At 42.5% G+C, this 25,799-nt stretch overlaps 1 protein-coding gene across 4 annotated transcripts in view; it reads left to right on the top strand.

The window, feature by feature from the left end:
- MTA1 (metastasis associated 1) overlaps nt 1–22,950 on the top strand; it is a 66,188-nt gene extending 43,238 nt beyond the window's left edge. For 2 of the 4 annotated variants that reach the window (XM_069950197.1, XM_069950196.1), the window contains exons 17-20: nt 2,116–2,151; nt 12,956–12,987; nt 20,890–21,041; nt 22,242–22,950. In XM_069950197.1, coding sequence (XP_069806298.1) covers nt 2,116–2,151; nt 12,956–12,987; nt 20,890–21,041; nt 22,242–22,383 — 362 coding nt within the window. In that variant the 3' untranslated portion in view covers nt 22,384–22,950. The remainder of the gene's footprint in view (nt 1–2,115; nt 2,152–12,955; nt 12,988–20,889; nt 21,042–22,241) is intronic. The other 2 variants (XM_069950200.1, XM_069950198.1) reach the window with 1 other exon arrangement.
- The last annotated feature ends 2,849 nt before the right edge of the window (nt 22,951–25,799 follow it).

Below are 25,799 nucleotides of genomic sequence, written 5' to 3'. Positions count from 1 at the left end.
ACAACAGCCGTCTTGGAAGGAAGGGGGAGACAGAGTAAAGCACACACAGATGTTTGTTTTCAGCAGAAAGCCGCAGCTCAGAACTGGGGGAAGGAGACTAAATAGATAATAACAAGTATGGAAGGAACTGTTAGCCTCACCATCGGCAGCAACATATCAAAAGTTATTTTTGAGACTTATATTCACATAAATGTAGTGTTGGGTCTATAGGAGTCCACACTCTTGTAGGAAAAGTAACCACTACGTGATTCAGAGAGGTCGGCTCAGCAGTGGTTGCAAAAACAAAACAAAACACCCTTTACCAATAATGGCTGTGTGACTATTGGTAGCTACAGGACACTGTTCTCCCTGCTTGCTCCCAATGCAGTAGACGGGCAGCACCAAAACAAAGTTGTTGTTGGGTAATGCAGTGTTTATGTAGTATAGGGCCATGTTCCCACTACGTGAGTTCTGTTGTAACAACGGCCGTGATTACTACGGAACTTACGTCGTGCTGCCTTCTAAGGAATCCCGGCCAGAGTGTATACACATAGTATACACTCCGGCCAGAATCCCTAACATGTCAGTTCTATGGCCGTCCGCCAAAAGAAATGACGTCAATTTATTTTGGCGAACGTCTGAATCTGCCCATCCATAGAATGGCGTCTATGGGATGGGCGGATACGTGCGCCGCCGTGAACAGGTACGAGCAACGTAATCCGCCGGAACTTATCCGTGCGGATTCCGTAGTGTGAACCCACCCTGTTTACGTCAGTTTTTTTTTTTTTTTCAACCAAAACCAGGTTGAAAACAGAAACAGGGTAAATCTATAATAAATAGATTTGCCCAATCAGTTGCACTCCTCATTTTAGTTTAAAAACGGACAGAAATACTGTGTGTGTGAACACAGCCTAAACCTGCAGCTGGTTGTGTCCTGCACCGACCATTAGGAGAACACGAGGACTGAAAGTGCAGAACAGAATAGTGCACTGACGTCAAACACAATCGCTTTACAATAGTTTTCTTGCCTCTCTTACCCAAATGTTCCAGTCTCCCTCTTTGTACGAGCGTTTTTGCAATCCAGCGAAATTTCAGAACATCTTTGGCTAATGTAATCCCGAAACTATAAATTCCGTCAGTGTTGACCTAGCAATTCTTACAGTGATCAGCCGCCACTGATTATCTCCCCTTAATATTTAGTGTTATTTATCCTTGAGGGTGCGTTCACACCTACAGGATCTGCAGCAGATCTTCAGCAGATTTGATGCTGTGTTCAGTTATTTAAATGAAATCTGCTGCAGAAAATTAGCTGCAGATCCTGTAGGTGTGAACACACCATTAAGGAGCACATAAAAGAAAAAGAGCTTGTTATGTTTTAATTTAATTAAAACAATTACATTTTAATATAGTTTTATTAAAACACATTCACACTTAAACAGCCGTAAAAATTCTACATCAACGTTGTAAATTTTTGTGCTTTCAATGAGGTTTTCCAGTGGGACTTTCTTTAAAGTTCCCATTGATTTCAGTGGTACCTTAAAGGGGTTATCCAGTGCTACAAAAACATGGCCACTTTCTTTCAGAGACAACACGACTCTTGTCTCCAGTTCAGGTGCAGTTTTCAATTAAGCTCCATTAACTTCAATGGAACTGAGCAGCAAAACCTGCACCCAAGCTGGAGACGAGTGGTGCTGTCTCTGGAGGAAAGTGGCCATGTTTTTATAGCGCTGGATAACCCCGTCGCAGTGGAATCATGCAGAAGTTATGTGCTTGGGCCTTCAGCTAGCAACATGTCAGCAAGATTTGTTAGTTCCGAGACTTCTGTTCACCTTTTTGATTTCTGTCAGGGTCATGAGGTCCATGGTCATATAGACTTTTATGGATTCAGATCACCAACAATGTGTACATCCTGTATTTGTGTAGACATCAAAATATATGGTGATTTTCCATAAAAAAAATGCCCATTACAGGATATAACTGATCTGATGTTTAATGTTTTTTTTTTTTTTTTTTTGTGTTTTTATGCTTTTACTTATACATGTTTGTCTTCCTATTTAATGCAATGAATGAACGTTATTTACTGGTTTGTTCTTGTTTTTTTTTTTCTCCTCTCTCCTATTTCTCTTTCCTTGACAGGCAACATGAAGAAGCGCCTGCTGATGCCTAGCAGGGGTAAGGATTTCAATGTGCCATGTGCACAGACAATCTGCCTTTCTGTGGACTCTCTCACTAGGCTTTGTGTTGTTTGGCTTACAGTGTGTCATTGTCTATGTAATGACGTTCGTGCTTCAGTCAGATCTCATAATCGCTTATTGTCCCATAATAGTTGGTCATCACTAAAGCTGGCCATAGCCTTATTTTCACCCAGCATTTAAAAATGTTTTTTTTTTTTAATATGTCATTTCCTATATGGAATGGTTTGCATTGCCTTCTATAGATTTCAGTGTATGGTTTCCATACACTTTGCTATTTAGTTCAGATTGAACCGTGTAATCCGTAGGTCTATGCCCAGCTTTAGCGTTGTGCCATCATGCTGCGGCTCGGTCCATATTAGAATGTTTTCACTAGTTTTCCAGGCGTTTCTGTACTAACACTCGCAGTATAATACTATTCACTTTGTGCAGTTGTAATATGTTTGGAAGGCAACAAGTATTTTTAGACAAACGTGAGTTAAAGGGGTTATAGGTAGTAACCATCAATATTAGGATATGGGGTGGGGGGTCTACCATCTTCATCATCTATATAAAAGCATCAGTTTTAGGATATGGGGTGGGGGGTCTACCATCATCATCTATATAAAAGCATCAGTTTTAGGATATGGGGTGGGGGGTCTACCATCATCATCATCTATATAAAAGCATCAGTTTTAGATACAGTAATTTATACTTTATGGCTAAATAGAAGCAATGCCCCTGCGTCCACTGATCTAACATGGTTGCTCTGGGTACTGTTTTTGTGGCTGGGAATATCCCTTTAAGCTGGACAGACATGTGGGTCGTTAGCTTTCCGCAAAGCAAGTAATCTCTTTTAATTCCCCTATACACATGTATGCTTTGTTTAGCCTTGTATGCTCCTCTGGCGGCAGGTTTATGTCCCAGAGAACAAAAGGATTGGACGTCTGAAAAGTAACACGCTCAATCCCTCTCTACCATTGGAGAAGTCAATCGACCACCATACGCCCCTTGGCTAGGTCCGTTCCTGGAGGGATATCTGGCTAGTCCTGTGTTTCGAGACTCTCAAATGAGGTTTGAGGGACTCTTTTTGCATATTCAACCACCATACATGTCAGAAATTTTGTTGGGTCTGGATGTTCTGACACCATGTGAGCAGGAGAAAAGAATGTGGTGGAGTTGCATCTCTCCCCGCATGACTGATATAGTCCCGTACTCTTTAATAGGGAGTTTAAGAAGGTATTGGGGTTTTACTGTAACTTCAGAAGACTGGATTATATTGACAAAATTTTCGACGCCAAAGTTACTGGAAGACTGGAGGTTTTTAATAGAAGTAAATTACAAATCTCAGGCACTTTCTGGCACCAGTTGATTTGAAAGAAAAAATTTTGGTGAACAAACCCCTTTAATGAGTGCAGTACTGTGTTGGAAAAGACTTCAGAAGAGAAGGATTTAGGGGTAGTGATTTCTGACAGCCTTAAAATGAGTCACCAGTGCAACCAGGCGGTGGGGAAAGCAAATCGTATGTATGGGTGTATAGCTAGAGGTATAATCAGTAGGAAGAGGGAGATTGTGATACTGCTGTATACAGCTCTGGTGAGGCCACATCTGGAATACTGTGTCCAGTTCTGGAGACCTCACCTAAAAAAGGATATTGATAAAATAGAACGGGTCCAAAGACGGGCTACAAAAATGGTGGAGGGTGTGAGGCATAAACCATATCGGGAAAGACTAAAGGATTTGAATCTGTATAGTCTGGAGAAAAGAAGGGAAAGGGGGGACATGATGGAAACCTTTATATATGTTACAGGACTAAATAAGGTTCAGGAGGGAAGTTTAGTAAAAGACTGGAATCAAGAACAGGAGGACACATTGAGAGGTTAGTTGGGGGAAAGAGCAGAAGCAATGTGAGAAAATATTACTTTACTGAAAGAGTAGTAGATGCTTGGAACAAACTCCCAGCAGGTGTGGTTAGTAAATCTACAATATCTGAAAGTAAACCTGCCTGGGATAAACATATATCTATCCTCAGATAATAAAAAGGGAAATACTAAAAGGGCAGACTAGATGGACCCAGTGGTCTTTTTCTGCCGACAATCTTCTATGTTTCTATGAGTGCAGTGTAGCCCTATGATAGTATCACTCTAGGATCAGGTACCATGGACATTGCACGTGTAATTTGGATGGTTTGACGGATATCATTTTCAGAAGCTTTTTCCATAAAAATATTTCCATAAAGAGAATAGTATTTCAATATCTGCAAAAAAAATGTAGAATACCAATGTATAGCGTATGCAGCGCCATCTTGTGTCCGGTAAACATGCTCCATATATTGTACCCTTAAAGGGGTTTCCCACAAATTTTTGGACAATCCTCAGGATAGGCCATCTTTATCTGAGCTGGGGGTCTAGTACAGTGAATGGAACTGGTAGCAAGTGGCTCTACATGTTGTGTAGTGGGCATGGGGGTTACAGCAGCTCAACTCTAGCTCACAAAAATGAGAATGAGCTGGGGTAACCCAGAATGACCACTATATGGAGGTGTCTGCTTTAGGTTGTGTTAATTGTGTATGAGGACTTCGTGCTTGGTGTAAACCCCTTTCTTCAGCCTTAGGGTGGGTTCACACTACGGAATCCGTGCAGATAAGTATGTAAGCCTATATCATTTACTGTTGTATATCTGTCATATTTCTTCATAGAAGCATTGTATGCTTGCATGCTGAGCGCGAAGTCACTTTACTGTCAGGGGAGAATGCACCAGTAATACTGTGGCTCACCAGTATGGAGCTGCAGGGAACTCTGTGCCACTGTACCATCTCCTGCATACAGCATCTGTATGACTGCATGCCCTGACCTCGGGTCTAATCACCCAAACAGCTTTGGTCACCAGACCCATGGTCAGGACTTGTAGTGATGATGTGGAAACTAAAATGCATCTGTATGAAGCTTGGTTGAAGCTAACCGATGAGGAATAATACAGTAGAAAAATAAAACCAATGTAATAGCCTATATGATTGTAAATCCCTTCATTTATTAAAAATTAACCCTTACCCCCTAAAAAAACTGCTCTAAAGTCTTTAGCCATTAGGTGTCTCACTTCTTTGCAATGTGCCGTTCACTGCCTGTTGTTAGGGTAAATTTGTCTCTAGTAAGAGGCACAGCAAGACAAAATGCAGGAAGTGGGGAGGGGCTCAGCATGTGATATGCTTAGGCGAGAGGAAGCCTGGGCTGTGTATTTGCTAGCAGATCCACACTGTGCCTCAATGGTAAATCAAGGCTTTCCTCTCATCTGTCACCACCCATAAAGTGTAGGATAGCTGTTTTTTTTGTAAATATGAGCACACTTATTACAGTATGTCCACAATGCTGCACTGTAATCTCCCTTGTGTAGTTTCTAAGCAGCAGCAGATCAGTGTAACCCCTTCCTTGCTGTTGCTGTGTCATGTATTTAAGCTCACATAGCACGTTGCAAACCCAGTGCATCGGTAACCCCTTCACCCTCCACATGCTATCTATAGTAGTATGCTGACTAAAACAACCCCTAGCATGGTGCCAGCCTGTTCTAGTGCCCTTTGACTAGAGCTGTGTCCTGGCATAGCAGGGAGGAGTGTGTGTTGTGGTGTGATTGACCAGAGAAGTAAGTAAAAGGAAGTCCAGGTGTGAGTACTGCTGCTAAACAGCCCAGCTCTGGTCCCACCCCATCAAATTAAGTGAATAAGGAATATCTGAGACGTATATAGAGGGGTTAATAACAGCAGAAGGACTAAGGTCGCCTTGTCACCACTCTGAATGCTTAATCTGACAAAGCCATGCACATTTATAAGAAATCTTTTGGAATGACCGGTATACCGATGTACAAGAGTATATTCACTTCTAGCAAATGTGTTGCAGAAATCTTAGTAATGTGTATGGGGTGTATAGAATACCATATGCTTACCATAAAACAGCCCTGGTTAGATGCAAAGAAGTCAAAGGAATTTCTGCAACAGATCCTCTACATGTGAATATACCCTAAAGAGACGCTTCTATGAATTCAGCCATCGGTTAGCGTGAAGTCCAAACGTGACCAGGAACGCAGGTCAAAGGTATCTCCTATTCATTGACATTAAACATTGATGTGAAAACCAAATAGTACGTATATCTTTCTTTCTTTTTATGATTACCTGCGGTCAATGGAAAATGTCCACCTTTACTACTGGCTGCAAATTGATGTCACTAGGCAGATAGATAAACTGTCTAGTAGCAAGAAGTCCAACAGCATCCAAGTGGCGTAATCCTCAAAGCTTTATTGGAGGATCAAGAAAACAGTACAACGTTTCATCTCACATTGAGACCTTTTCAAGTAAGCCGAAACGTTGTACTGTATTCTCTATTGTCCAGTAAAGCTTTGAGGATTACGCCACTTGGATGCTGTTGGACTTCTTGCTACTAGATATCCTGTCCACTTGGGATGGTGGACCAACCATCGTGCATGTGTTTTTTGCTACATTAGGACTCTCTGGGGCTGTTGGACCTCTTTCTTCTTCCGGATAAACTGCCTGGGTGACCTTCTTTGTGTTACTACCTATCTGGACTCCAGCAGTACAGAAGTATGTGTGTAAGCTGGTGGGTAAAGCAAGTCACTCCATCTAAAGGGGAATTCTGGTATGAGAAAATAGTTAAAATAAGTTAAAGGGAAACTCTAAGTACCTTACTTGCTGGTATCTCCCCACAAAACATTGGACGTTGAGGATGAAGGGTCATTTCTTACCTTTGTTTTTGGCACCATTTGCATAATAGTAGGAGTTCAATCCCCATGCTAATAAGTCGTTTAAGTGCACTGAGGGCGGGACTTCTGCCCCCCTGTGTACCAAAATGACTTATTACCATAGGAAATAAACTCTTAAACGGGAATGGTGCTGAGGATGAAGGTTAGAAACTTACCTTCATCCTCTGACCAGCTTCTACATCACCTTGTCATATACAAACATATCTTCACAGGGACATTTAGTGTAGAATGAGGTGTGTTTACATCATGCTGCTTTGTGCTCAGCAATGCCGTAAGCAGAGGAGCAGACAGGGAATACAGCAGCTTTTTGTGTGGAGAGAGAGTGTGCTGTGTACAGCAGTGTTCTTCAGCAGCTCTAGGCAGGGAACTGACAGAGGTGCTGTGGAAAGGGAGTAGGCAGGGTGGGAGAACTGTGATGAACAGTTAAAGGGGTTATCCAGCGCTACAAAAACATGGCCACTTTTCCCCCTACTGTTGTCTCCAGGTCAGGTGTGGTTTGCAATTAAGCTCCATTTACTTCAATGGAACTGAGTTTTAAAACCCCGCCCAAACTGGAGACAGTAGGGGGAAAGTGGCCATGTTTTTGTAGTGCTGGATAACCCCTTTAAGGAAAATGCATTACAGGAACTGTAGTACGGAACAACTACTCAACCAGGAAGTACAGTGATTATCGGACATCAAAAGAGACCCACAAACATACAAGACACATAGGGGGAGATTTATCAAACATGGTGTAAAGTAAAACTGGCTCAGTTGCCCTTAGCAACCAATCAGATTCCACCTTTCATTCCTCACAGACTCTTTGGAAAATAAAAGGTGGAATCTGATTGGTTGCTAGGGGCAACTGAGCCAGTTTCATAACCATGGAACGGAACCATGTTTGATAAGTCTCCCCCATAGATTTTTGTTTTTTTAACCTGACACCAAAGTACCCCTTTAAAAGGAAACCTATTTGAAACTTGCTGCACACTTTGCACACTTCTCACTTTGTACAGGTGATGGTAACCGCAGTTTTATTTAATTTTTTTTTTTTTTTAACAATTGAGCAACTTTTTAAAGTATTGAGTATTGATGGCCAATAAAAATTGTGTTTTATATAATCTTATAACCTCATGTGCCCTAATTTCAACAGTGTTTTTGCTTTCTTGCCCCTGTTCTTGAGAATTTAGTTGATTGACTCCCTAACAGAATAGTTAGGTGGGTGAGAACTTCATTGCAAAGTGGGGTTTGAATACCAGGCTTAAAGAGGTACTCTGATGAAAATACACATTGTCTGATTCAAATCCACAGGTGTCAGAAAGTTACATATATAATTTGTAATGGTTTCTATTTAAAAATCTCAAGTCTTCCAGTACTTATCAGCTGCTGTATGTCCTGCAGGAAGTGGTGTATTATTTCCAGTCTGACACAGTGCTCTCTGCTGCCACCTCTGTCCATGTCAGGAACTGTCCAGAGCAGTAAAGGTTTTCTATGGGGTTTTGCTACTGCTCTGGACAGTTCCTGACATGGAGAGAGGTGGCAGCAGAGAGCACTGTCTCAGACTGGAAAGAATACACCACTTCCTTCAGGACATACAGCAGCTGATATGTACAGAAAAACTTGAGATTTTTAAATAGCAGTAACTTACAAATCTATATAACTTTCTGACACCAGTTGATCGGTTAAAGGAGAAGTCCCACCAATGTTGAAATCTGCAGGCAGGTGGACGTGAAAGTAACAAACAGGTTAACTTGCCCAGCCCCCGTGCCTCGTTTTGGCTGAGCAATTGCCCACTCAACCAGTCAGTGACTGGCAGTGTCCCGCCCCAGTCACTGATTGGCTGAGCAGGCAATAACTCGGCCAGGCCGTGATGTTGCAGGTAGCAGGACCCCGACTGCTGTGTTATGAGGCATGGGGGAAGGGCGAGTTAACTTGCTTGTTATTTTCACATCCACCAATGCCTGCCTGCAGATTTTTTTAGTTGGTGGGACTTCTTTAAGGACTGCGCATCATGTTTAGAAGGGTAGATTCTTGGAGCTCCTAATCACACCACCTTAGCCTCCCCCCCCTTAAAGTCCCCGTCCATTTGACTAGTGGGCAAGAGCTACAAATGTTGGAAACACTGTTGGAATTAGGCTGCCTTTAAACTCCTCTCTGCTTCGGGTGCCTGGAAAAGCTGGATACAGTCCTGGAAAACTCTGCTCTAGGTGCCTGGAAAAGCTGGTTGCAGAGTTCTAAGGCAGCCAGCTGACGGCCAAGCGTAACTAAACGATTTGCTAATACTGTAGATTTGCTAACAGAAATTAGTGCAATCCTTTGTTGCTTATCTTTATTATAAGTAAGTGTGCTCCTGTGCTTTAATATAGTATTTACAGGAAGAACCCTCATACCATTTCACTTGACACTTTTTTGAGCTCCTCCCTTGACCATTGACTTGACCCCAGAAGCCCTGATATATTCTGTATGTAGTCTTATTTAGGCAGTAAGGGGCCTCCCCTCTTTATACAGATATGGAATATCCACAGCGTATGTGACCCATAGGGAGGGGAGTTCCTTAAACCCAAGGCGATCAGGGTTAGGGTTAGAGGTGGAGAGGTGGCCGTGCATTGGAGTGAATGTTTGTTATGGGCATAATTTCTGCCACCCTCAATTTCCTCCCTGACAGTAGAAGTTGATATAACGTTGACCAAATCTCAGCTGCATGGTGCCTTTATTGTATTCTATGACCTGGACTTTTAGCTTGCTTAAAGGGGTTGTCCAGGGGGAACAAAAAGCACAGCTAAATTCTTGGAAAAACAGCACCATCCCTGTCCTCAGGTTGTGTGTGGTATTACAGCTCATCACCATTCACAGTAAGATAAAATGAATGATAGCTTTTCAATATGTATTGGACCCAAAAATTGATTCTTTTGAAAAACACACATCCCTCATATAGCTACACTGATGGAAAATTAAAAAGTTATGGCTGAAAATGCTAAATAAATTGCCATCTACAGAAAGCCAAAGGAGGCTGTGGAATGATCATTCCTACGCCATGTTTGCCTATGCATATTCCCCCAAGACGTTCATGTCCATGGATAAGACCCCAATATAAGATGAGGTCAACCCTCTTACTCTGGTTTCATTTTCATTGGTGGACCGTGTCACCTAGCGGGGCTTCACAGTAGTTGAGTCCCATCTCTCAGCTGGGGAAAGAACCCAACTGCTGTGAATAGCCACCTAGGTGAAACTGTCCACTGATGATGGTTCTACTATACTTGCACCCCAGGGGCTCTGCAAATGCAATATAGCATCCAAAAACCATTCCAGCAAGATGTTTGCCCTGGAATCACAATTGGCGCCCCATCTATTTTATGCTTGCCTCTTCCCATCCCACCCTGTGTGACATACAGGGCTCAGCACTGAAAGCCAAGCCCTGTACATCATGCATTTGCAGGAAAGGGAGGGAGAGAAGGTGTGCATACTGTGGCTCAGCAGCATCTCCTTGACACTTGAGCTCTACCCCATTGACTTAAAAGAAACCTGAGACTTTGAAAATGCTATGAAAGCAACCAGATCAGGTTATTGCAGTCCGTTTAACAGGTCCGGTTACTTTTAATGTACACAAAAAGTTTTCAACCACGTTTTTGTGTGTGCCAAAAAAAAAAAAAAAAATCCTGTACATGTGAACGCACCATAAGGAAGTGAATGCATATCTCTAGTTTGGAAAATTTCCCTATTTATGCCATGGACATGTGTTGGCCAGAGGCTCTGGTTGTAGAAAGAAAATGGGAGACTTATCGAGCAGTCTTTTAGCAATAATGTTTCAACCAATCACAGCTCAGCTTTCAGTTTACCAGAGATCATGAATATTTGAAAGCTGAGCTGTGATTGGTTGCTATGGGCAACATAGATGGTTCACACTGTAAGGGCCCCATGATATGGAGTTAATATCTACTGATTTGGGCAGATATGGCTCCATGTAATAAAGACAACCATCGGCTGTTGGCCACACATCACTACATGTAATAGTGATATGTAGCCAGCAACTGATGAATGTGTGAAGAAGAAAAGAAAAAAAAAAAAAAAAAATATATATATATATATATATATATATATATATATATATATATACACACACACATACAGCCCTTGCTGCACAATCATTGAGCCATTTAATAGGCCCTGTAAGTGAGCGCCCATCTAGCAGATCAGCACTTACTGCACTAATATGGCCCTAAGACTGATAAATCGACCATTTTTTTTATACTTCTTACTTAGAAAATCACCCAGCTTCCATGATGACGCAGCAATGTTGAATGCACCAAGTAAGAAGCCCAAACTTGAGGTGAAATCTACCGCCATGACTAACCCTAGGGGCCTACTGTAGCTGTTCAGTCCCTGACATTTTAGCAAAATCACCAGGACGGTCCCTGGTAGCTCAGGACTGCACCTCCCACTTGTATTGATCATTAACTGGGGTGAACAGAAGCCTCCAGGGACCACCCCAAATAATTATGGTTCGGGCAGCATGAAAGTGATGACAGTGAAGCCCACATTAACAAACCGGGGCAACCTGATATATTAGAACCCTGGCAAACCAAATTGTGGGGTTCACTAGCCACTGTGTGATGGACCCAATGTTGTATTGTGGCCTTTGTTATAAATTCATGCCACTAGAGCCTGAAGACTTCATGTAATACCCTACTACTTTAGAGCGACTCTGTACCCACAATCTGACCCCCCCCCCCCCCCCCCCCAAACCACTTGTACCTTCGGATAGCTGCTTTTAATCCTTTTAATCTGTCATAAAAAAACAACTTTTAGACTTGCAGCCCCGTGCCAAACGGGAGTATCTGTGCCGTAATTTTGCACAACCTCTCCGTCCCTCCTCCCCACCCTCTTCATCATTAGGAATGCTCCAGGCAGATTGCCTCCTATTCCCCACCTGTTTAGCCTGGCACATGGGCTGGATCGTTAAGGCACCTGTGCAATGTTCAGCATGGAGAAAATGTTCCAGTGGCATTCCTAATGATGAAGAGGGAGGGGAGGAGGGACGGAGGGGGTGGTGTAAAGTTAGGGCACAGCTACTCCCGTAGGGCACAGGGCTGCAAGTTTAAAAGTTGTTTTTAGGACAATAACTGCATCACCTGCCGAACGGACCACAGGACAGATCTTGGATTAAAACCAGCTATCCGAAGGTACAAGTGGTTTGGAAGGGGTACAGAGTCGCTTTAAAGGTCTTATTTAGTCATCATCTACTACGTCCTTTGGGTCATCTTTGGCCTTGCCCAGCGCTATTTCATTATATTTATATTTTATTATTTGATGGTGGACATTATAGAGCAGTACTCAGTAGTGTAAGTAGTGAATAAAGCCCTGGAGTGAGATATAACACCAATCACAAGCTACTCGAACCTCCCCTCTTTATAGGCTTATAAGGGGAACTGTAACTGATCCCTCATCCCTTTGAGTAGTCTAACTACTATACTATATTACACAAACCCAGCCTAGATTCTAATATAAATAAATAAAATATATATATATATATTCCTATACAGATGGAAATACTGTGTTGGTACCATTGTATCTGCACTATAGATGAGCGCATGCTCAAGTTTGATTGTTCGGCATTTGATTACCGGTGGCTGAAGAAGTTGGGTGCAACCCTAAGGCTGAACATGGATAGGCCAGAGGCTGTCTCCATGTTTTCCCGGACTCCCTAGGGCTGCATCCAACTTCTTCATCCACTGGTAGTCAAATACAGAACAATCAGGCTCAAGTTGTACTCATTGTGTCATTGATCGTTATGGGGGCATACAGGTGAATGAACCTAATATAGGACGTATAGCATTGACTTTCTTTGCTCTGGACGTAGACCCCGCTTGCTTGCTGTTTGGTAGTGATTAGTGCTGGTAGGATTGATCACTAACTGGTGTATTATTATGTACTCTCTTGTACACGGTGCAGTATATGTTGTGTTATTTTTTTTACAGTGTTTGAAATGTTTGTGAATTGAAAATTGCAGAAAGTACTCGGAAACAATGTCTTACCAAATCTATTTTTTTCATGTTTGTTAGGTATTCCTAACCATGGACAAACCAGACAAATGGTAAGATAATGTTCATTTAAAGAGACAACAAAAAAAAAACCTCCAATGCAGATAGCGGCTAGTAGATCGGTGCATCACCAGTTCAGCACACGGCACATTATTTTTGTATGTTTTGACATTTTTTCGGTTCTGTTTTATTACCAGTTGAGGATACAAGGGTTCCCGATGTTATGGGTGATTTAGCGTGTTGCCTTTTTTTTTTTTCTTTACCTCATTACATAGACATTTTTTTTTTTATATACCAATATATCAATGTTTTGGAGGACAGTGTGTTGCCCATGTGTGATATAGCTGACAATGTGCTTCTGTTTCAAAGACTACTGCTAAAACAGTTCATACACACCCCAAACCCACCAATGTTGGCAGGACTGGCTAGTTGTGGCCTGTATAGCAACTACTGCTGCCCAACTGTTCAGGAGGAGAAAAGCTGCTGCCAGAGGCATCTAGCGGCTTATCTTCTCTCTCATCATTGAGGGACCATTGAATATGCATCATGTGTATGGTGGGGATAGTTGTTGGGCAGCCGAGCATTAAACCAACAGCTGTGTGTTTAAAGGCATCTTAAAGGGAGCCGGTCATGTCTTCTCCACCCACCCTTGTACCTTATAGTTGCAGGGCACAGGGCTCAGTTGCCGTACCTAGTAGTCAGTGGCAGGGCAGTATTTTCAAAATAACACTTTTTTCCCCCTCTGCTGCAGGTAGGAAGCCATGTGGGCCGAGCCGCATTAGCATGTAGTCACATTGCCTCCGCCTCCCTCTCAGCCACTCACAGAGTGCTAGCAACTTAAAGGGGTTGTCTGGGGAGCAGAACACAGATGAAGGCTTCTGCTCCCATATGCTTACTTTCTGAGACATGAAGGGGTGGGTCTAAATTGCAATCATCACATGTGGGTGAAATCACACCCACCCGCTGACTACGTCCAATGTGGCGGCAACACTGTGAAGCTATTGGACATCGCGTGCAGGTGATGATCGGGACTTAGACCCACCCCTTCTATGTTTTGGAAGGGCGGGGTAAAAGCTGGCTTCTGCTCCTCGGACAATGGATAATGCAAAGCCCAACATTGATTGTGTCCGTCAAGTAACAGTGGCTGAGAAGAGGGCAGAGGTAGCAGACTACATGCACATGCAACTCTGCGCCCATGCTTACTGAGCTCCAAGAGTTCCCCCCGCCACTGACTATCACTGCTGAAACGAGGGACGTGATTAGTTCCTTTTAGCATTTAGTCTAGGGCTACATTTCTAACTTCTATCACCTTCAGCTTTGGTGTTACCATCTGCATATAAAGGTACCCGAACACATGTGAACGCGTCTGTATTAAAGGAGAAATCCAGCTGGGAAGTAAAAACTCGTTACGGGCAGGGGGTGGGGAATAAAAAACAAGTTATAGTCACCTGTCCAAGTGCCCACGCAGAGCCACATCCGGCTCCTGGACCCCACCGGCTGTCTTCTAAGCTCCCCGCTGGCTATGTCACGACCCAGCTGACGCATGTCAGTGACTTGGAGAGAACACCGCTGCAGTCACTGATTGGCTGAGCAGGCTAAATCCCACCAGTCTGTGACGTGGATCCTGGCTCCTGATGTACCCAGAACGGGGGAGAACATGGGTCTGGGAGCTCCGTGATGTGGCGCAGCGTGGGCACTGAGAGTGGTAAGCATAGTGTCTTTTTTTTTTTTTTTTTCCCCCACCCCCATCCCGCGGCAGACCTCTCCTGTGATTGGTTGGAACATTTAATTCAGCCGCCACGCTCTAGAAAGAAGTTGGCCGTGTTTGAAATTTTCGGCCACCTGCTTGACAAAGGATCTCGTATTCTAGAACGATCTTTGATACCTGAACAATCGTTCGGGAAAGAATGTCTTCAGATTGTTCCCATTTGTCCGTCATCCTCTGTCGTGGAGCATAGATGGGGACTTAAAACAACTGTAATGGAGGCCCCTGGACCCACCCAGTGTAATACGTAGGGTCAGCAAAAGAAAAGAAATTCCACCTCCTCTCCAAAGTTTATAGCGGTGATCATCTTTACTAAAATATGGCTGTAATTGGGAGGTCACTATTTTAAATTTAATGTGCCCCATTGAAGTCAGTAGGAAATTGGATGGCAGTGCACACACCATATAAAATAATGGCGGTTTATCTCCCCAAAACCCTCCAAAATTATCGGTGGACGGTCAGGAGAACCCCAGACACCTTAGACTGGAGTCGCTCTAAGGTGTACGGGGACCTTTAATAGAGCAGCCGATATTAGTTGGGTTTTTTCCGTATTTTATCTTTTCCACCTTGCCTTCTAGAAGCTGTAACTTTATTATATTAACCAATTGTAGTGTCACCACAAAATGTATTGTCAAATGGGAAAAAAGTTGGGAAGTAGAAAAATTTTTTGCAAGTTTTGTGGGCTTTTGTTTGGCATTTTATTTTGTTTGAAACCATTTACAGGGGGGGATTAAAGGGGTTGTCCAGCGAAAATCTTTTTCTTTCAAATCAACTGGTGTCAGAAAGTTATATAGATTTGTACTTTACTTAAAAAATCCCGTCTTCCCTTACTTATCAGCTACTATATGTCCTGCAGGAAATGTTTTATTTTCAGTCTGACACAATGCTCTTTGCTGACATCTCTGGCCGAGACAGGAACTGTCCAGAGCAGAAGAGGTTTTTTATGGGAATTCATAGAAAACCAAGACAGATTTCCTGCAGGACATACAGCAGCTGATAAGTATGGGAAGACTTGAGATTTTTTTAACAGAAGTAAATTACAAATCTATATAACTTTCTGACAACAGTTGATTTGAAAGAAAAAGATTTTCACTGGATAACCCCTTTAATACTATATTTTATATTCTATAATTATATTTTAAGAATTTGGACAGTTTTACAAACAGCATTACCTAATATGTTTATTTTTATTTGGTCCACTCACTGTGTAGTGTAGGCATCGAAGAGCTGATGTTTTGGGTGTCCTACCCCATGATCAGTCTATTTTGCCTGGGAAAACTCTTTAAGTACCCCTAAGCAATGTAAGAAATCTTTAATGCGTAGTATTAGTCAGTTAGGTCAGTGCTCTGCTGGTAACTCACTCTGCAGTGTTACATGGCTTGTACAGAAGACTACTAAAGTGTACAGTTAAATCAATACAATAAAATACAGAACAGTACTAGTAGTTAACCCTGTCCCTCCAGCATGCCCTTAGTAGGTAGTTACCATCCTCCCCCCCAGCATGCCCCTAGTAGGTAGTTACCATCCTCCCCCCCCCCAGCATGCCCCTAGTAGGTAGTTACCCTCCTCCCTCCAGCATGCCCCTAGTAGGTAATTACCACCCTCCCTCCAGAATGCCCCTAGTAGGTAGTTACCCTCCTCCCTCCAGCATGCCCCTAGTAGGTAGTTACCACCCTCCCTCCAGAATGCCCCTAGTAGATAGTTACCACCCTCCCTCCAGCATGCCCCTAGTAGGTAATTACCACCCTCCCTCCAGAATGCCCCTAGTAGGTAGTTACCACCCTCCCTCCAGAATGCCCCTAGTAGATAGTTACCACCCTCCCTCCAGAATGCCCTTAGTAGGTAGTTACCATCCTCCCCCCCAGCATGCCCCTAGTAGGTAATTACCACCTTCCCTCCAGCATGCCCCTAGTAGGTAATTACCACCCTCCCTCCAGAATGCCCCTAGTAGATAGTTACCACCCTCCCTCCAGCATGCCCCTAGTAGGTAATTACCACCCTCCCTCCAGAATGCCCCTAGTATAGTTACCACCCTCCCTCCAGAATGCCCCTAGTAGGTAGTTACCACCCTCCCTCCAGAATGCCCCTAGTAGATAGTTACCACCCTCCCTCCAGAATGCCCCTAGTAGGTAGTTACCCTCCTCCCTCCAGCATGCCCCTAGTAGGTAGTTACCACCCTCCCTCCAGAATGCCCCTAGTAGATAGTTACCACCCTCCCTCCAGAATGCCCCTAGTAGATAGCTACCACCCTCCCTCCAGAATGCCCCTAGTAGATAGTTACCACCCTCCCTCCAGAATGCCCCTAGTAGGCACTATTCCCCCCTCCCTTCCCCCCCAGGCAGGAGTTCCCTAGTAGGTGGTAAAATCCCAAACATCCAGCTCACCTCTCCTCCACTCCAGCCCTGGCAGGGTCCTCTCCGATCAGCTGTAGTCTGTCCCAGAGTGGTGCAGGTCCTCTGTTTCAGCCATGCGCAATGAGTGACATCATCACGCACAGCCCACAGAAGTTGTGCACCGGCCCTGGTAGACACTACAGGAGGAGTCAGGATGCCAGGAGGAGGGAAGAGTCAGACAAGCGGCACGTACAATGCAATCGAGTTAAAACACATGCTAAAAATGAGTTCTGAACAAACGTTTGAGTTTTGACTGTTACTTCTGGGAAAATTTTTGTTTGAGTTCCAAAAAGTTTGAGCTCTGAAGCGTTCAAAAACCGAGGTATTACTGTATGTTTTTAATGTATGGGGGCAATTGATGGTGCAATAGTAGGTAACTCAGTCAGCTAAACTAATATCTCTATTTGTTGTATCTTTTGTACTGCTTAGTCCCCCATCACTCCTTGGTTTGTTTTTTTGAAGTGTCCCTATAATTCTGTGCTGCTTATCAATCTGGCCTTAAAGGGAACTTGTCATCTTTTTCCTGCTGCCCTGAATACAGTTCATTGGGGTGGTCCCTGGTGGTTTTTCTTGGTCCTGCTGTAGAGATCTATCATCCAAGGCTGCTGGGCGGCTAGAGGAAAGCTTCTGGAGACAGCCCTAAGGACTTGGTTCAGGCACCATGAAAGTGGTGGTAGGTTCCCTTTAAGATGCAGAGAGCACACTGGGCAATATAGTTGCTCACACACAACAAGTGATGTCCATAGAGTCTTAAAGGAAATCTGTCAGCTGCGGTTAACATTCCAAACTGCTGACACTGCTAGATGCCGTTAGGTTAAGAACACACATGGTGCCTTTTTTTTTTTTTTTAAATGTATGCGTGTGCTTCCGAAATGTAGAAATATACTTTTATTCTATAGCATGAAGAGTCGTTCGTGAACTCCTGAAGTGACGCAAGCTTTAAAACGCCTCTTTACTTCCTTTTCCATACTTGAACCTGCTAAGAACCCAGTTTCCAGGTGTCAATGAAGCAGGGAAGGGGAGCGAGGAGACAGTCCAGCTTGTAGCTATTCAGGAGCTCGGGAAAGCCTCTTTCACTCTGAATTCTATAGAATAAAAGCACAGACAGATATAGCAGTGTCAGCAGTTTGGAGTGTTCCCTTTCAGCATTGTATGACAACTTTAGTACTGCCCTGTTCAGTGTGCGTTCTGCATCTCTACACATCTAGTCTTTGACCAGGTCGGGGGAAAGAATTATAAGGCTCTTAACCTTTCTCAGTGACTGCTATTTACATGAATAACACTGCCATATAATCACTGAATATTACCACCGCATTGGGACTGAATAGTACTGCCATGCTGGGGCTGAATAAGGCGACTTTCACACATTTGGGGGGGTTCCACTTTCCTGTAATTGTCGTGTAACAAAAATTAGGCGGGGAACCCAGCACACTTGAGAAGAGAAATATCTTGAAGGAAATGTTAAATCTTTCTTGTGACAGGGTTCATCCTATGTTTTAGGATTTCTGCTGCATATGAGGCAGTACCAGCGGTTTGTGGGTGGCTACATGCTGGTACAGAGTTGATTTAAAAGGAACCTCAGCAGCTTTTCAAAGATACATTCCTGGCAGTGTGATGTAGGCCGTGTTTGTATAAGTGTGTCTGAGTAATATGTTTTTTAGATATTAAACATTGATGCCTGTGTTGTATGTAACAGATATTAGGAATCACTGAGGGAGTTACACAGCAGCCAGGAGTCATCTCTCCCCCAGCTGCAAGCACGCCGTCTGATGATTGACAGCTGAGGGTTGCCAATCATCAGACAGGAGGCGTGCTTGCAGCACAGATTTAAAAAAAAAAAAAAAATCTTATGATTTTCAGACTTTCTAATATTTCAGAAGAAACAATTGATTTGCATCCTAGTGTTACTAGTGTATTCAGATAAACCCTTGTGGCGTTTGTTACCTGTACTTGCACTTAGTTTTTGTTACATGTTCTTCACATTCTCACATTTTGCTTTGCTTTTCATGTTACTTTTTATTTTATTGCTTCTGGTCTGTACTGAAAGGTTTGCCATGTTTTTATTGCCTGTCATCCCCAATCCTTCTCAGTACACAACTGTGTTATTTATTGTTTTTCTATATATCATTTAATCCTACAGCTGCATGATTGTTTTATTCATCCTTCTCCTGCTTCCTGTATAACCTTAAGAGGCAGTGTACTGTATAGCACAGTGTTCTCCAACCAGTTGCCCAGAGCCCCATGTGACTCACCAGCTATGGGCAGCTTTAAAGGGATATTCTCTGCATCTGCTTCCAGTTCATATCAAGGAGCCAGAGGAACTAAAGAATGAAGGGATTTGGTTTGCTTTTTGCCAACGTTTTAGGTTCCACCCTTTGACCTGCCTCGTGACCATGCTCGAGGACATTGGAAACAAGCCATATAATGTTAATATGTGCCCATAGGGGTGGTACTACAGTTAAGGGGTGTAAAATGGAGGCAGGTCAGGCTTGAAACTGGCAGAAAGCAAGCTGAACGTCTTTGTTCTGTTGCCCTCCTGTCTTCTCGTCACAAACTACAGAGGGAAGCAGTGAGAGTGTATCGATGCCCAGCGGACTACTGAGCTTCAGGCTGGGGATCCATGGGTGCAAGAGTTTTGGAAAGCTTATATTTCTCTAGTAAACATATATAACAAATGTATAACTCAAGGAAAGCTACTGTTTAAGAAGTTTTTTTTTTTTTTTTTTTTTTTTTTACAACATAGCCCTTTAAGTTATACCCCAGTAGCACCTGAACTGACAAAGTATTTGTGGCACTTTACCCTAGGGCCAAAACCATATTATGAGAAGGTAACCCTAGGGTAAGATACATTTGACTCAATTACATCTTTAATAGATTCTATCCCATTTACTATCACGTGTGGCTGAACACATGGTGGCGGGAACCTCTGGTGTAGCACATAAAGCTTCATGTAACTGCTTGGATGTTTATATACTCAGTACTCTGAGATCCTGGGGTGGAGGAGAAGTAGACAGAGGGTCTGCAGGGGTATGTTCTACAGATATTTGTGTATGGAGTCATGGCAGCGAGATGGTTAGCTTTTAAATATTACAAGCATGGAGTTATAGTTAGCATAACCAGTATGAAAAATAGCATTATAGCAATGTCAGGTATTGCCCTCTGAACTTGTAAAAATGGGTGGAGTTCTTTTATTTCCTAGGTTAACTTGTTGATAAAGATATATAAATTTAGAGAATGTAATTTTTGTACTCTTATAAATAAGACCTTAAAGGAGCACTCCAGAGGGAAAAAAAATGTTTTTAAATCAACTGGTGTCAGAAAGTTATACAGATTTGTAAATTTCTTCTATTAAAAAAAAAAAAAACCAGTACCTATCAGCTGCTGTATGTCCTGCAGGAAGTGGTATTTTCTCTCCGATCTGACACACGTGCTCTCTGATGCCATCTCTGTCTATGTCAGAAACTGTCCAGAGCAGGACAGGTTTTCTGTGAGGATTTGCTGCTGCTCTGGAGAGTTCCTGACATGGACAGAGGTGGCAGCAGAGAGCACTGTGTCAGACTGGAGAAAATACACCACTTCCTGTAGGACATACAGCAGCTGATAAGTACTGGAAGACTGGAGATTTTTTTAATAGACCTAATTTTAAAATCGATATACCTTTCTGACCAGAGTTGAAAACATTTTTTATTTCTCCGGATTACCCCTTTATTGCTTCCAGGTATTTATTTTCTAGTGCTTGGGTCTAATAAATGTCACCAGGATTTTAGAATTGTGTTCTTCTTGTCTTTGTTCACAAGGGACCAAACCGAAACTTACTGCTCAATGGGAAATCCTACCCAGCAAAGGTCAGATTAATCCGAGGTGGCTGTCTGCCTCCAGTCAAGAGGAGGCAGATGAACTGGATTGATGCACCCGATGATGTTTTTTATATGGCGACAGAAGAAACAAGGTAGGATTTCCAAGAGGCAGCTGCATAGAAGCCATAGGCTGCTCACATTACAGTTAGCGCAAACTTTATTATACTAAACCTATTACTATACATATGTGGGTTTAATTTTCATGGAACTATAACACTATAGAACTCTGGTAGAGAGTGTATTTCCTATCTCATCCATGAAAAAAGTGTTACATTCAGCTGTGGGCTTGTCAGCCGGCTGCCTGGAAAAGCTGGATGCTGTGTTTCCTACGACTGCATGCAGCTTTTCCATGCACCTAGAGAGGAGCTCAAAGGCAGCTGGCAGACAAGCCAATGGCCGAGCATAAGGAAGCGCTTTACTTCGTTCATACTGTAGATTTACTCATATCTAGCGCCCAAAACAGTATACAGTATTCTATGGATCATCCAATTGAGTAATGATTTATTTTGATAGTTGGATGACTATATTTATTTTGCTTTAAATAGTAATTAAAAAAAAATAATCAGTTTTTGCAAAACAAAAACACTTTTTTAGCGTACACAAAAATGCGTTGAACTTGTTTTTGTGTATACCAAAAAAAGGCATTTTGATTTTTTTTTTCTTAATTATAAGACTACGAATGCACACACAAATACCTGTTTTTTTTGTAAAAAAAAATAAAGATAAAAAAAGGTGAAAGTAGTGTGAACGCAGACTTTATGTATATGCGACCTTACTGTCACAATTATTTTTCTCAAAATAAGAATATATATATATATATATATATATATATATATATATAATTTTATTCAGATATAACTGCAAGGCTATGCTCACACAATCCAAGAGGGGGTGTTAAAAAAAAAAATTAAAAAAAAATCGCATGTGATATGCTTCCTGTTGTTTTCCATGGAAATATGTGCCATAGTTTAAACTGCAACTAACAGTGCCCAATGAATAGAAATTCAGTCCTTACCCATCCCAGACATGTTTCTCAAGTAACTGAAATCATCAGGGGACTTTCTTCTGTTGCACACCTGTCCCCAGGTTGTGTATTGTATAAGGCTAACCCTTCATTTTTAGGTTTACCACTATATATAGCTACATCTGCAGGTTTGACAATGGCACATATCGCCATGTACTGCTAGTATAGATCAGGTTGACACCATGGGCCAAATAACTAATAAGCTAGTATGATGTGACGATGGGAGAGGACAGATAGTCTACAGTGTGTAACATTCTTTACATTCTAGGAAAGCCCGCAAACTGCTCTCATCCTCTGAAACCAAGCGAGCTGCCAGACGGCCTTACAGACACATAGTCATCTGCCAGTCACAAGCGGGACTTCCTGTGCGACACCCTGTCAACGATGAGCCCATTGTTATCGAGGACTAATCTCTACCCCATGTTTCTTCTCAGAACAATACTTGACTTTTACAGTATGAGGAAAAACTTTTGCAGCTCTTTGCATCTTTTAAAGGATTCCATGCTTTGTATAAGCGTTCTGCGCTCAAGACTTGTTACCCTTTGGTCATTTTTTGTTAACCAGTCATTCCCTTTGAACGTTTAGACTCTGACTTTGTTTTCCCTCTTTATTGTTATTTGGGATCTAAGCGACTGGCGTTGCCGACTGAACTTGGGAACCGAAGTCGAAAAAAGGGACAATTGGACGGATCTTGTTTCGTGTTTAATTTCATTTAAATTGCAGATAGGATGCAAAAACTTTGTACACTTGAAACAATGTATCATTGCTGATGCCTTTCTTTTTACAAGATGTGTCATTTTACTTTTTGAAAGTGCCATTTATTGTTTTTTTTTTTTTTCTTATTGCAGTTATAGACTGAATGAAGAATCTGTAACTTATGAAGTTTACTTTCGAGGTCTGACCAGACATAAATGTGCTTCTTGTGAAATGGATTTAAAGTTCAAAAAAATTAAAATGTTTCCATACGTAATCTAGTCATTTAGTGATCAAGTCAATAGATTTACGCAAACATCAGGCCAGAATTTTATAGTACGTCTATTAAAATTTCTTGGTTACCAGAGATGAGCGAATTTACAGTAATAATGAAATCCAGCGCTTCATTGTCTCTCTAACCTGCTCACCGACTGGCTGCCTTCTGACTGCCGCTCCTTGCCGGGTGCCTGGAAAAGCTGCTCCCAGTTTCCCAGGACTGGATCCAGATTTTCTAGACACCCCGGAACAAGCGGCAGTGAGTTACAAGGCAGCAGCTGATTGCAAAAATAATGAAGCACTTCGCTTTATTATTACTGTAAATTCACTCATCTCCAGTAGTTTGTCTGCAGGTACAAAGCTGTAACCAGGGACAGATAGCCAATTTGTTGAAAGAACAATTGATACCTAGCTCTTAGTGAACGGCTGTTTGCAAAGTTATAAAATCATGTCTTCCTTCTAAGCTCAAGAGTCCTAGAGGCTGGGCTGAGCTGCAGCATGCACACTTCCCCTTTAGAGCTCAGTGCAGGAAGCCAGACTGTACAGCACGGACAGGAAATCTTAAGCCCTCCAGCTGTTGCAAAACTACAATTTCCAACATGCCAAAACTTTGTCTGTCCAGACACGATGGGAGATGTAGTTTTACAACAGTTGGGGGGGGGGGGGGGGGGCGAAGGTTCCCCATCCCTGCTGTAGCTCAGACATCCCTCTCCAGGTCACCAATGGCCAGGTTTGCCACCACAAGACTGGCCTGACCACTGGTCCAATGACTCAAACGAACAGCTGTGAGTCCAGGTCATTGAAAACACAGTTGGGCCAGGATCTGTAGTGGTAATACAGATGCCTATATAATACCTGCGTGTAACCGGCATATATCATGTTTTCACATATATTAATTACAACTTTGATGAAATGTTTCTGAAAAACACACAATGATACCCAGCGTGAGTACTGTCAGTAAATTTTATTTAAAGGGAAGAGTTCAGAGATATTTATGGGAAATATGAACATTTTAGGTGTAAAGGCTTTTTTTTTTTTTTTGCACCTTTACTGCTACAACAGCCTAACTATCAATCCATCACTGTAAAAAGGTTTATTCCTGGTAAATTACAGCACAACAGTTTGCGTTACCATAGATGTGGATGACTTGCAGCGTGATCTCACACGTTTACTGCCAGAAATATTTCAGCGTAAACCATAATAAAACTGCGCCGGAAATACATGTATGGAAGTTGTATGAGATGAGAAAAATATAAAAACATGGCTGCTTTATTCCAGAAAAAGCACTGCAATTGTCCATAAGCTACTTGGTATTACTATCCGTGCAAAGCTGCAATACCAGACCCCAGCCAATGGACATGGGCAGCGCCATTTCTACAAAGCAGCAGGGCGGTTTCGAGCCCCCTTCAACCATAATAAGTTTTGTTAACAGATTCTTAAGTACGTACAGTCATGGAAAATGGTGATTTAGTTCCCTTTAAGGATAACCGTTATGTGGGAGTGACTTTGCTGGTGGTTAAATTCTGTCATCACACTGCAATCCATCAAAGATCATGCCTGCGGTATGCCCTCTGGTGTGGCGTTTCACGCTACAGTCCTGTAAGATTATGCAATAATCCTTATATAAAAGCTTTGGATGTGTACAAACTCACGGCATACAGCATCAATCTTTTTTTATTTTTGTTACGCTTTAGATGTCCATTCTTCAGAAAATGTAATGTCATCCAGTGGCGGCGTTGCCTTGTTACATTCAAATTAGCAATTCCTTAAAAAGGTAGAGAACACAATGGGACACGTGCTGATGCAAACCTGTGAACAGACACACCGCCAAAACAGAAGGCTCCTCCGGAGTCATGAGCAGGCGACTTCTTACCAATGCGGGTTAATCAGTTTATTGCGTCAGTGGTTTATAGAACATCCTGTGAGATCTGAAAATGTTGGACATGAACCACCAGACCCTACTGACACATTAGTGTCTGAGGGACTGCCATGGGTACGCTACTGGCTCCTTGTACGCCATTTTCATGAATTTCCAGGTATTCTGGTGATTGTGCAGGACCCACAAAGCATTAAAAAGAGAGTGAGTACTTGTATTAGCCTAAAAGTACGAACTACGTCTAATTCTATACGAAGTGGAGTGTCAATCGGTGAGCACGAGGAATTCAGTGGTTTCGTCAACAGAAGTAGAAATAAAGTTTCCATATATGAATAAACCCTCACACTGTTAAATATAAATATAGAAAGTATAAATAGGGGGCAATTATTTTCGCATTTACTGACGCCAAATCTTTCCTTATGCTTCAAACCAAGCAGTAAGGTAGGTGGTCTCCTGATGTGTTATAACAGGAATCCCCCAATCTGTGGCTCTCGAACTGTTGTAAAACTACAATCACAACCATGACGGTTGGAGGGCCACAGATTGGAGGAAGACTGATCAAGTAACAGCTGGGCGATAGGATCTGTTACTGCGAAAGAGTATTAGCAAAGTGCAAAACCGCTTACAGCAAGTAGCGGTTTATCGTTCGCCGCCTACATGAGGCCTGCGCAGAATCTCAAGCTCACACTGCTCTAGTGGAGGTCACCGTTCCCTTAAATGTCTCTTGAAACGAGTTATTTATTACACTGGGACCAAACTCTGTTAAAGTCAATGTTAGTTTTTACATTTATTATTTCAGGTCTATCTGTTCTGGTTCATTTACCTGCGGCCACCACTAGGGGAGCTGGTGACCTAACTGCCTTTAGGTATATAAACATTTAAACTGCTCCCCCTACAGGTGGCGGGAAGTAGCCTAAATTTTTTGTTTTGTTTTGTTTCTTATACCAGAAAATACAGCTTTTAATGTATATTCTGAACTAT

This window comes from Dendropsophus ebraccatus, chromosome 13 (genome assembly GCF_027789765.1).
Source record: "Dendropsophus ebraccatus isolate aDenEbr1 chromosome 13, aDenEbr1.pat, whole genome shotgun sequence".
NCBI lineage: Eukaryota > Metazoa > Chordata > Amphibia > Anura > Hylidae > Dendropsophus > Dendropsophus ebraccatus.
This window is presented reverse-complemented; position numbering and strand designations above follow the sequence as displayed.